The following is a 13,320-nucleotide window of genomic DNA, read 5'->3' on the forward strand; positions in this document are numbered from 1 at the left end:
GTGTAAAAAGATCCAGAGTCATTTGGTGTGAGTAGCTGATGAGTGTTGGCAATTATTGCTAAAATTCTGATTCACCTGAGTAACAAACTCAGAGAGCTTGTATGTGGCTAAGTCAGTCAGAAAGTATTGCTACCAAAGTATAGAAACCTTTATTGAACAAAAATATCAAAATGTGAAGTTTTTCTCAGCATATCCTCCATCTAGGTCTGTGTATTTCTGCAGGTACCACTCCTGTATTGCTAGCCTTTCCCTGAAGAGTTCTACACCCTTGCATTTTACACAATGGTGAAATGGTAGTTTTGGTATCCTTAAATCAAATTGTGTTCCTTTTCAATATTATTTTGAATGTTGGGAACAAAAAGTAGTCTGAAGGGGCAAGATTATGGTGGCTGTATGTAGGGTGGCTGGAGTAAGATTTCCCAGCAGCATTTTCATAGGATAGTCCTTGCAGCCATGGGATAATGAACAAGTGCACTGTCATGATGAGGGAAATTTTCTCAGCACAATTTTCTTGGCCTTTTCTCACCAATGCAGTTTTCAGTTTTCCTAAAACTTCTTCCTGATAGGCCTCTGTGATCATTCTGTTTCATTCAAGAGCTTGATTATCAAGATTATCACTTTGGGATCCCCAAAGAAGCAGACCCCAACCTTCCAAACTCTCTCTGCCTTAAATTAAACTGGCCCAGCAGATCCCCACATACGTCACTGTTTGGAAGGGAACGTTTTTTTTTAAGATACCCTAATGAGACTAACCCAAGAACACGGAGCTCTAGTAGTATAGTGATCACGAATCAGGCTGTGAACCACAAGGTCAGCAGTTCGAAATGACCCGCTGTTACGTGGGACAAAGATGAGGCTTTTATGCTCCCTTAAAGATTTATAGCCTTGGAAACCCTGTACGAGCGTCGCTATGAGTCGGAACCAACTCCATAGCACATGACCAACAACAACGAGACTAACCCAAGAGCGCACTGCCATCGAGTTGATTCTGGCTATTAAGGATTCTGTGTAGGGTTTCTGAGGCTGTAAGTCTTTATGGGAGCAGGCTGCCTCACCCTTCTCCCACACAGTGGCTGGTGGGTTTGAACCTTGCAGTTAGCTGCCCAATGCGTAACTCACAGAGCTGTCATAACTCCTCAGTGAGACGAGGACCAGCATCATATCACTGACAGTACTTGCCTGTCACCACCCACTGAGCAGAGACATGCCGAAACATTTGTTTGTAAAAAACCCATGTGTATATGAGCTGGAACCCTAGTAGCAATACTTTTTGACTTAGCCTCATTACTGCTTTACTCAAAATTTAGTGTCAACTATTTCTGTGAGCACAGAACACTGAAATTAAAAGTTTAAGGAATGAGGACTTTCTCTTTACCTCAAGATTCTTATGTTCATAAAAGGACTCATCACCACAAATTCAAACGCCCCTTAGAAAATTTGGAATGAGTCAACTTGCACAGAGCTCCTCAGTTGGTTTTGTTACGTGAGCCACGCGTCTTTCAGTTGGCATCTGTGTAGCTGTGGTTCTCCTTGGAGAAGTGCTCTCATTCCAGCCATTCTTCCATGATGATTTCCACTCACCACCCAGTGGTCGGTACTCCATCAGATACAGGTAGCCCTGTGCCCTGTCTCAGAACTCAAGACCCAGGTACTAAAGGCAAGAGAAGGTCAGGAATGGCTTGAGATGGCTAAGTATTCTAGCCACCTGCCTGCAGCAGTGGGGAAGGCTCACAGAAGAGACTCAGCTCTGGGGAACATCCTACTTGAACAGAACACTGCTCTAGATGTTCTGACGAGAGGCCAACAGGGATGCTAATCAGAATCCCGCTCCTGAAGAGATGAGCGATAAATCAGGACATGACACAGTATAATTCATTCAACTTCTGAGCTTTAGATCCATACCAGGCACTGCTTACAGCAGTGTACAAGGGTGGTAGGCCCTGCTTTCCAGGGCAGGAGTCAGACCTGATGAAATGAAACCCCTGAATAAACTAGGAAAATCAGATAGTATTAATGGTGAGTGCAGTAGATTACAGTAGTGTGTAAGGGTCCAGACTTTAGACTGGGTGGTGAGAGAAGTAATCTTTCAACTGAGATCTGCCTGACAAGAGGGGCTAATGCGTCAATTGTGGTCAGTAACTCTAGCTGCTGCTACAGACTCTGTCCCAATGTTCCGGGGCTGAACTCCTGATAGTTTGTTTCTGGTTCACTCCAAATCTGGTGCAGCTATTCCTAGTGGGCAGGAGGTGGACTGTGTGGTGATGTGGGCCCGCCAAGTCCTCTGGGCCCATCCTACAGCCAGGGGCGGGGAGGTGCAGAAGGAGATACACAATGCCTCTTTCCACAGTCCACTGACCAGGTCATGCCAGCTGCCGAGCAGCAACATAAGACAAGCCAGGTAAAGGACAAGGCATCGCTCCTTACGACGCTGAGAAACCAGGAGCGAGAACTCTGCTTCCAAGCCATTTTCCCCATAGGGATTGGGTGGGGTGAACTCTTGGCTCCCCAGCCCTTTTCTTACATTCCACAGCATCCATGGACACTGGAGATGTTTGGTTTGGGTCTAGTTCTTCAAAGGGTGGGCAGAGAGCACATATTTATTTCCAACCTTGAAAGATTTGTAAGAATGTGCTAATGTAGAAGTAAGAATGGGTTCAAAGAAGCAACCAAAGGCAGGAGAGGTCTGGGCTTAGAAAAGCCCAGCGCTGTGGGTAAGAGGAATGTCAGCCGTGGGAGGCAGTCATTTCTCACACTGGAGGCACTTAAAATTAGGTAGGATACCAGGAAGATGCTGGAATATAATGCTTGAGACCGAAGGTGATTACTCTTTTCTGCCATATCCTATTTGTCAACAGATGTTATAGAGCATTGCTGAAAGATGCACTAAAGCTTGTCAGAGCTCAAGACACAGGAAAGCATAGAGAATCAATTAAATCTGTCAGTTTCCAGTGCTTTAGGGACTGCCAACTCCAGGAGACACCAGGCTCCCGGTGACATATGGTTACTGCTGACCATGCCTCATGGGTATGGACCAGGGGCCGGTGGGGTCCAGAAGAGGGCCCTCAGGGCTGGTCTTGTCAGTAGTGCCCCTCTTCCCCTAGTATCTCCGAGTGCATGGACAGTGAAGCAGAGACCGTCATGCAGCTGCGAAATGAGCTGAGAGACAAGGAGATGAAGCTCACAGACATCCGCCTGGAAGCCCTCAGCTCTGCTCACCAGCTTGACCAGCTCCGGGAGGCCATGAACAGGATGCAGGTGGGAACCTGGGAGCATGTGCTCCCCACCAAGCCCAAGGGTCACCTTGGAATCTGGTGACAGCCCTGCTGCTCCACAGCCTCTGTCTCTCTTTCTCTTTGCATTGTCTTTTTTTTTTTTTTTTTAATGTTTTATTGTGAATTATCTGATAGTTTACATGAGAGCACCTCAGTTCCATATTCATCCCATTGTATATCATTACATTGCCATGGTTCCAATCCCCTCCATGCATCGTCTTCCGACCAAAGGGCATATCCTAGAAGCCCGTGCTCTACACTGCCCCCTTCCCCCTCAGTCTTTGGCCCACAGTTCCTCTCCCTCTCTGGATCCAAAGTCCCCAGCCACTTCATCCCTCCATGTCATCATCTCTGTCTCCATCTCAGGCATCCCCGGTTCTCTGGGTGGGGTCCCGTTCTCTTTGCATTCTCTTTTAAGTTTCAAAGTAACGTATTATATATGTAGAAATATTCACAGCATATCTTTAAGTAAAAAGTCAAGCAGAAAAAACCAACAACATACATATATTAATTCTAGTTTTGCACAGGGAAAAAATGCCCAAAATTAAAGCCAAATATTCAGGAAGGTTTTCTGGATTCAAAGACTAATCTTTTGAAAGCTTAAGAGCTTTATACCTCAGTGGTTTGAAATTCTCCAGGGCTCTCCCAGTGCCTTCTGCAAGCAATCTGGTCTCCTTTGACCTCCAAGCCTTCTACTGGTACCTTTCCACTCTTAAGCCCTCTCTCTCTCCTCATCCAGGTTCTATTCACCAGCCACAGAGAGCCATGAATGATTCTCTTTCCATGTCCTGGGCAGCCCTATTTCATAGTACTTTCTCCACTGGGAGTACCCTCTGCAGACCCAAATAGGATCTTTCTCTCAAGAAGTCCAGTGCTGCTGTATCTTCCCAGACCTTCAACTGGCAATGTTAATGCTTTCATCTGAGTTCCTGCAGATTTGTTCTTAGCACCCCTCCCACCTTCTGCCATGAATTGAAGGCACTGAAGATCTTCTGAGTTATTCATCTTTGTCTACCTTTCTATGAGCTAGCACCAGTACCTTGCACATAGTAGGTGCTTCATAAATATTCATCAAATGAAAGATTACTGAAGAGCAGCATTTCTCAGAGAAGGGTCCCTGGAACATTGATTCCATGAGAGATTTCGGAAGGAGAGGTGCTTGCCAAATCCATTTGGGAAGAGCCACACACTACGTGGCGCACTTAGAGATTCTAACACCAAGCCATTCATTAATACCGCTGAGAAGTCCTGCAGTAAAACAAAAACAAAAAATCTGTCAAATCCACACTTCCCAAACTTTGAGATTATAAAATTTTGTTATTGATCACTCAGACAACAAAGTTTAGGGAATACTGCTTGGGTCTTTTCAAAGGCCTCTTCTCTATGGGGTGGACCTGCTCCTGCAGACCTGACTTGTGTGTACAGCGGAGAGAGACTTAATCCCTTCATTCATGTTGCACCCACCCAGTAAGTGCGTGTCTCCGTGACTCTTTGCAGAGTGAAATAGAGAAGCTGAAAGCTGAGAATGACCGGCTGAAGTCAGAGTCTCAAGGCAGCGGCTGCAGTCGGGCTCCCTCCCAGGTGTCCATCTCTGCCTCCCCTAGGCAGTCCCTGGGCCTCTCCCAGCACAGCCTCAACCTCACGGAGTCAACCAGCTTGGGTGAGTGGTGCCACAGGGCTGGGGACAGGACCGGGCCTGCAGCTGGCAGTCTGGTCCCCAAGAGAGAGCCCCAGTCTAAGGAGATCAACAGATGAAATGGAGAGGCAGCAGGCGTGCGTGCACTTGGGGTGTGTGTGTCTGTCTGGGTGTGTGTCTGCTATCAACATGAGCCTAGCCGTTAGACCGCTATCATGCTTCGCTCCAGCGCCCCAGTTTCTCCAAGCCTTGAGTTTGGACCCTCTCGCCCACCATGCTGCTGAGTTCCGTTTGATCCATTTTAAAAGGCTGACGTGCAAGCTGAATGCTGCATACAAACCCCATACTCGCAGGTCCCAGTTGGGGCAGTGGCTTGATCCATGGCCTTCAGGATGGACCCCAGGCTGGCTCAGTAACCACTGAACATGACCAGGGTTTTCTTTGTAAGCATATCGAGGCTGACGCTTTTATTTTTCTCATGATGCTGCTGTCACTGTTGTTTTGGTCGAGTCTCTCCCTCCTCGCATCGGCAGCCTGCTGGTTCCTTGGTTGGCCCACCATTGGTTTCTGTGGTTGCATTCTCCATGCTGCTGTCTCCTCCTCCCTTTCCACCACCTCCCCTCCCTGCACCCCGACACCTGGTTTGTCCCGCTGCTGTGTGCCCACAGGCAGCGGGGGTGTCCGGAAGCTGGCTTTGCTGTCCCCATGTGCCTAAGGCTGTTGATGTTTTCCATTCGCAGACATGTTGCTGGATGACACTGGTGAATGCCCGGCTCGGAAGGAAGGAGGCAGGCATGTTAAGATAGTTGTCAGCTTTCAGGAGCAAATGAAGTGGAAGGAGGTTAGTTGGATCCCTCTCCCTGCTCTGCCTGCCCCTCCCCCAGGGAGCAATACCTAGTTTAGCGATCTAATCGTAAACCTATCACCTCAGAGCCTAAGGTGATTGGAAACACTACTAACACTTTTCTTAACTAAGCATAACCCTCAGCGATCCATTCCCTTTTCTCTCACGTTTGGAAAGTCTAATAAACGGTACTAAAAATGGTCCCACATTGCATTTCATGTCATTAACTCAATATTAACGTTAGACAGAAGCGGCTTTTCTGAATTTAATATATTCCCAGAGACATCAAAGGCAGCTAAGCGCATTTAGCACAGAAGACAGCTGACCACAAGTACCAGTTTTAGCAGGCCCTCCGACTGTGGGAGAAATAGACCCAGAAACAAGACCACCAAGACATGGATGCTCCAATGGTTTCTTACTCACTCATCTGAGTTTTCTGAGTGTAGTTTCTGGTCTCTTCCAGCATCTGGGAGGTTCCATTGTTGTTTTTGTTAAGTGCCATCCAGTCGGTTCCGACCCTTAGCAACCCTGTTATATAGGGTTTCCGAGGAGCAGCTGATGACCTTGAATTGCCGATCTTGCTGTCCAAACTGACTTTGCAGTCCAGCACCTTAGCCCACAGCACCACACCAAGACTCCCTGGGAGGCTGTACCAGTGATTTTCTTAGACTGGGGTGAAGGAAGGGTTGACAATGAAAGTTGACTTTTAAGCAGTGATTAAATCCAAATAATGTTGTACATTACCATCCAATAAGTCAGTAAAGGAAGGAGCTCTGATAGCGTAGTGGTTATAAGTTGGCCTGCTAACCTTAAGGTCACCAGTTCGAAACTACCAGCCGTTCTGCGGGAGAAAAATGAGGCTTTCTGCTCGCATAAAGATTTTCAGCCTCAGAAACCCTATGCAGGGTGGCTCTGAGTCAGAACCGACTTGATGGCACACCACCACCAAGTAAGTAAAGAGTCCTGGTGTGGCACTGCAGGGTAGCACGTTGGACCACAAGGTCAGTTTGACCTGCAAGGTCGGCAGTTCAAACCGACCAGCTGTTCCTTGGAAACAGAATCGCTATGAGTCAGAACCGACTCCACAGTACTTAACAACCCACAGCACTTAACAACAACAAATGAGTAAAGACCCCGAGTCACTGTTTCAGGCCCACCAAATTTTGTTAGTTACATAGTATATAATAACCAGTACGCTATTATATTTTTGGACAGCTAAGGGATCCAGCCAACCAACAAACAAATCAGTTACCAAGGAGTGGATTCCAACTCATGTCCACCCCATGTGAGTCCGAGTAGGGCTGTGCTCCCTAGGATTCTCAGTGCCTTCCATGTCACCTCTGAACTAAACCACCAGGGTTTTTGGTTAGCAACTGAGCATGTTAATCATATGTACCCAGGGACTCCAGAGGGTCCACAATACCAAAAACCAAACCAAACCCGTTACCTTTGGGTCTATTCCAACTCATAGCAGGACAGAATAGAACTGCCCCTTACAGTTTCCTAGGTTGTAAACTTGGAAAGCTGACAAGATAGCTACCGCAGCTAATGAGTTCCAACTGCTAACCTTTAGGTAGGCACCTGAGCGCTTAACCATGGCACCACCAGGCTCTTTAGGGGACCCACAGTACCCACTAAAACAGAGCGTCTACAGCCAGACTTTCCTCTGTTCCGAGATTCCACTCCCCAATGCATTCTGTAGGCTCACTAAAGGGAACAAGTCCAGAATTTTGGAGCTGCCAAAGTTTTTGAATCATCTAGCCTAGAAATTGCATAGAGAATACAGTGAGGGACTAGCAAGGTGAAAATTGATTCTCCTAGTTCAGGTAAATGTCCATGATACCACTGATACAAGTTTTATTATAATGGTCAATACAGACAGATAGAGCTAAACATTCTGCCAAAGTTTACATGTCACTCTCAAAAACTGTACTATTTTGGATTACCACAGCGTCCAGATGAAATATTGCAATTGAGAAATCCAAGACCCATACATTACTTACTTGATTGAGCTACAAGGCAAGTGGTAGGACCAGGTCATCAGTCTGTAAGATGCTGCTCTTTTCTCTGCTGATTTTGCTTAACAGCCAGATGCCATTCACCCTCAATTTCCTAAATCTATAGCCTTAGGAGTCCTGGTGTGGCACTGAATTGCTAATCACAGTGTCAGCAGTTCAAACCCACCAGCTGCTCCTCAGAAATAACGTTAGAGTCACAACTGAATCTATGGCACTTAACAACAACATGAGCATGTTAGATAGTTAAAAACCCAGCTGAATTAAATCTTCTATTAGTTTGGCTTTTATCGGTGTCCTTTGTTAGCTTCCATTATGCAGAGCTCTATAGGCATGGCGCTGTAGGATTAGCACTGGACTGCAAACCACAAGGTCGGCAGTTCAAGCCCCCCAGCTGCTCCTTGGAATCCCTAAACTGGATTAATATAAGTTAGAATCAACTCAAAGTTACTTAACAATAACAACACCAGCAGAAATGTAAAATAAGGGGGAAAAAGATGATTGGGGGTAAACTTCTAAGTTGTACTCATTTTTTAAATTGAATGTGTTTTTAACTTTTAAAAAGAAAAAAAGGGCAATATATGTTATTTAAAAGAAAATAAAAGAAAAGGTAGAAATATATTCTGCCCTAAAGGAGTTTTACAACCTATAGGGAGATATACTTACATACATAAGACAGAAATACCTAAAAATAAACATAAAAGAATACAGACTAGATCATTCGTTATATAAGCTGTGGGCAGAACTCTGGGAGCCATTGTAAGCTCTGAACCTGATGGGGTTAATCTTTGAAGGCTTCCAGGGGAAGGTGAGTTTGTGAGCAAGTTTTGCAAAGGGTGAGATGGCAGATAGGCAAGGTGATGCATATTCTAGGTAGAAGAAAGTGATCCACTCACTGTGTCAGGTATCCACTTAGTGGAATGTTCCAGATTCCAGAGAAGAGACCCTCTCTTCCTGTCCCTCAGGTTGCTGTTTCAGCAGTAGGAAACTTAGAATAGGAGAAGGTTTTAAGGCTGTTGTATTCCATCTAAGTTATACCCGGCGTTAAAACAAGAGGGCTTTTATTCCCCTCTCAAAGCACTGGTGGAATGGTGCAATTCTAAAGCAATCTTAAGACCTCTGCTAAACTGTGTCCAGAAAGATCCACCTGTTTTTCACCTACTTACATTTCCTTACCCTTAGGATTCCAGACCACATCTCTTTCTTATTGGCTGCATTGGCGTTAGTGGCAAGACGAAGTGGGATGTACTCGATGGGGTGGTTAGACGGCTGTTCAAAGTAAGTATTTCAAGAAAACAGCTCTGATTCCATAGCTGACCCTGGGGACTTGGACTTAGGAAAGCAAAGGACAGTGTGAGCCTGAATGTAGCCAGTTTTCAGGTCCTGTCCCCTATTCTGTTGCCTCGTGCTGGGGAAACTTGTCCCCTGGCCTTCAAGTGAGCTGAAGGATGATGATGGGTAAGTACAGGCAGATGACTGGCCAAACTCTTCCTCTGTCTGTCCTTTGTAATGTGTGTTATTTCCTCTGCCTAGCACAACTATTTAAACTGTTCACACTTTGCACAGTCTCTTTTTGCTTTGGAATTGGAGCCTATTGAATATGCTTTTGAGTATGTGACCTGTGACTGGATCTACGACATAGTTTCCATCCTTCATTTCTGGGCGATTTAGTCAGACTAGGTCAGCATTTAAGAAGGTCTGTTTTTTGCTTCAAATGACATTAGTGTCTGATCAGTGACCAGTGTCAAGGATGTTGGCATACTTGTCTATTCTCTCTGATCAAATCATTGGGTTAGGTGTAGCCACAGGAGAAACAAGGAGGGGAACAACGTTTAACTGGAAGATGATTTTGGAAGATGTTTTTGGTACATTTTATGTAGCATCCTAAAGTAAATCTATGGAGCCCTGGTAGTGGATTACAAACAGGGCTGTTAACCACAAGGTCAACAGTTCAAAGGAGACTTTCTGCTCCCGAAAGATTTCTAACTCAGAAATGCTCTACGGGCATTTCGCTATGAATCAGAAACAGCTCAGTGGCACACATCACCGGCATCACTAGAGTCAGTCCATAATCACGAGTGTTCATTAATCATCTCTCCTGAGTAATAACAACCCACACTTACTATGCCAGAAACTGTGGGAAGCCCTTTACTTACGATGTTACCACAGCTCACCTCCATGTCTGGAAGGAAGATCTTGTTTTCCCACTTGCAGGTGAGAAGAGTTGTGGTTCAGGTTAAGTCACTTACCTAAGGTCATGGATCTAGAACTTGATCCTGTAGGTCTAGCTGAATGGATCTGACTTCAAAACCCGATATAACAAGCGCACTATGGTCTCTCTGGCATCTCAATCCAAATGGCTTTACATAGAATAAATTCTGTTCTTTGGCCAAAGATTATCCCTTGTCTTGATGGGTCTGTCTGTGGGAATGTAACCAGGCAAGAGATGCGAGTGGCAGACCAGTTGAGTTCTACAGGCCCCAGAATGATATATCTGCTCACAATCAGTTGGGACATCCTTGGATTCAAAAGGCATCAGTTGAGTCTAAAAACAGTTTCTGGGGCATCACGGTACACGAGGAACCAAGACTGTCAAAAGCAGAAGCCTGTTATTGGTTTCCAGCTCATACTCCATAGACTTTAGTTCTCAGTTCAGTAAAACCTCTTGATCACTTAAGAGAGAATTGCTTCCAAAGTAAACACACATTTTCCTTTGTAAAGATCCAGGGCTACTTTTCTCTAACAGCCCTGGGTTTTGCTGTCTTTACCATCACTATGATTTTTGCCTTGAGCCAGGAGAAAGGGCTAGTAGAGAGATTTCTTGTCAGAATTACATTTTCCTGAATTTTCCAGCACCATTTATAGGCACTGATGTCTTTAAGACTCCAGCTAAACGTTTCCGTGCTATGTTCATACAGACTAAACGTTCACAGTCCTGTTGGAGTTGGTTTTTTTTTCTCCACTAACCAAATAAATCTACACTTTAAGAGGCCTATGATACTAGGGCATTTTCCCCATTGAAAACCGGCTCTTTTCTCCTTCATTCCACAGCACGATTTCAACTCAGACATCATCCCAGAGAGAAGAGATGACAATCATAAATCACCCAGTGAAAACATGAGTCATGGGCAGACTTGAGCCACACATCTTTGATGGGGTTTTCTTTTTTCCAGGAATACATCATTCACGTTGACCCAGTGAGTCAGCTCGGGCTGAATTCCGACAGTGTTCTCGGCTACAGCATTGGAGACATCAAGCGTAGCAACACTTCCGAAACACCAGAGCTACTCCCCTGTGGCTACCTGGTGGGCGAGAACACGACCATCTCTGTTACCGTCAAAGGTAATGTGGCTGGTTGCATTCACACTTTCAGGAACCGCAGTTTTTGTTTTGTGACTTGGAATAGGAAATTGTGACCATTTTATGTTTGTGCAGATGTATATGGGCTTTTCTTTTATCCCATCATCAGCCACAAGTCCTGGTGGGTGCTGTGGGTTAATGCGCTAGACTGCAAAGCCATCTGAACTGCAAGGTTGGTGGTTCAAGCTCACCAGCTGCTCCTTGGAAACCCTATACAGGGTTGCTATGGGTCAAAACTGACTCAACAGCACTTCACAACAAGAAGAAAGCTGAACCATTTGAGTTTTTCAACCATGGTTGAAACAAAGGATTTTTAGTTTATTGCTCAAATGATCTTACCAAGATCCTATTAGCCTAGGACTCTGAGATGGCAATGGACCCATAACAACCCGGATAAATGGGCTTTCAGCTCTCTCGTGCTTTACCAATACCAATTCGTTGCTCTTGTTTAATCCTGCAGATAGGAAAGTCAGGATTTAGCTTAGGCTCCAGAAGACCTGATGGAACTCTGATGAAACTGCTGAGGTTCTTGCCCATGCATGATGCCTCTGAAGCTTCCGATTGCCTCACGACCCAGAGATGTTAAGTCCCGGGTATTCCATGGGACTCAAGTTCCACCAAGTTCCCTATGGGGAAAACAGACCTCATGGCCAAATAAGTTTGGGGAACTGCATCTTTATCCCCATTAGGATTGGGGGCCACCGGGGCAGGAATGTACTGGTATATGAAAGACAGACTGATCTGTGCCATTTAAAAGGCAGTTTCATCCAATTTGCTTTCTACCTATATTTCATGAACCACCTGAGACGTATACTTCAATAAGCATTGAACTAGGCTCAGCCGTCCAACTGTCCTGCTTCTTTGCCCACTTCTCTGTAAGGCATTGGTCTGGATGGAGGGGTTGGCAGTGAAGTTTTTGAGTTGTTTGAATGCAAATGTGTTCTGGGTGGTGGGTGTTTTGAAAAGCAGAAGCCAGTGTACACCTCCAAGTTACCTGTTAGCAGGATTCAAGACCCTCACTCTGTTGGTGAGAAATGAATGGTACATTTACTCTCGAGCCTTAAACAGCTGATCAGACTATTTGTTTTTAAATAAAAAATCATTGCTGGCAAGTCTTATCAGTCTCATGGCAACCCCATATGGTACAGAATAGAAGTGTTCCGTAAGGTTTGTAATCTTAACGCAGGTAGATTGCCAGACCTTTCTTCTGGGTGGGTTCAAACCACCAACCTTTACGTTAGTTGATGTTGTCGTTAAGTGCCTTCGAATCAGCTTCAACTCACAGCGACCCTGTACAGGGATTCCAAGGAGCGACTGGTGAGTTTGACCCACCAATCATGTGGGTAGCAGTCCAGTGCTTATCCTATTGTGCCACATTGTTGTTGTTAAGTGCCATCGAGTCAGTTCCGACCCATAGCTACCCTGGATAGGGTTTCCGAGGAGCAGCTGGTGAGCTTGAACTGCCAACCTTGCAGTTCAAACAGCTTTGCAGTCTGGCACATTAACCCATAGCACCACAACAGGACTCCACTGTGCCACATAGGGACCTCCTATTAAAATAGCAAGTGAAGTTTCACAGGTCTGTCCTGGAGCTACAGGTGATAGAAATCAACTCAAAAGTAGCATTAGCGCAAAAAGGAATTGATAGACTTACATACATGGGGAGCCCAGGAGTAGGCTTCAAGACCCTGCATCCAGATGCTCAGTGTCATCAGAACTAGACTTACCTCAGCTCTGCTCATCACTGTTTTGCTGATTCTTTGATCTCTTGCACATGGTTGTTGGAATGTTATTAGCTTAGGAGTCCTTTTAACTTAGGAACCTAAAAGAAAGAGTCTGTTTCTGGAAACATGTCAGAGACTTCCTAGATGTGACTCTCGTTCACTGTGAGTCAGATACCACCTGAATCAGTCATTGTGGCTAGGGAGTGGCTTTTGGCTAACTGGTCACAGCCCACCCCTGTGGGTGGATGAAGGTGCTGAGTCAGGTCTATTGAACATCTGGTATGGACTTCGCATAACAAAAAGTTTAACCACAAGGGGAAGGAGAAAGGGGATACCAAGCTGTCAAAAACATTTGTCCACCACAAGAACCCTTTGAGGGGAGCCTTTTAAGTAACACACTCCAATTGCATTTTATCTGTGTGATCCAGTATGGGTGGTGAACTTTCTGGTTTAAAAGTGAACATGTGAG

At 45.4% G+C, this 13,320-nt stretch overlaps 1 protein-coding gene across 2 annotated transcripts in view; it reads left to right on the top strand.

Annotated features, from left to right (window-relative positions):
• NAV2 (neuron navigator 2) overlaps nucleotides 1–13,320 on the top strand; it is a 499,999-nt gene that overhangs the window by 469,832 nt on the left and 16,847 nt on the right. For both annotated transcript variants that reach the window (XM_006865814.1, XM_006865815.1), the window contains 5 exons: nucleotides 3,102–3,255; nucleotides 4,770–4,932; nucleotides 5,649–5,749; nucleotides 8,950–9,045; nucleotides 10,941–11,109. In XM_006865814.1, the coding sequence (XP_006865876.1) occupies nucleotides 3,102–3,255; nucleotides 4,770–4,932; nucleotides 5,649–5,749; nucleotides 8,950–9,045; nucleotides 10,941–11,109 (683 nt within the window). The remainder of the gene's footprint in view (nucleotides 1–3,101; nucleotides 3,256–4,769; nucleotides 4,933–5,648; nucleotides 5,750–8,949; nucleotides 9,046–10,940; nucleotides 11,110–13,320) is intronic.

This window comes from Chrysochloris asiatica, unplaced genomic scaffold (assembly GCF_000296735.1).
Source record: "Chrysochloris asiatica unplaced genomic scaffold, ChrAsi1.0 scaffold00083, whole genome shotgun sequence".
NCBI classification, from domain to species: domain Eukaryota; kingdom Metazoa; phylum Chordata; class Mammalia; order Afrosoricida; family Chrysochloridae; genus Chrysochloris; species Chrysochloris asiatica.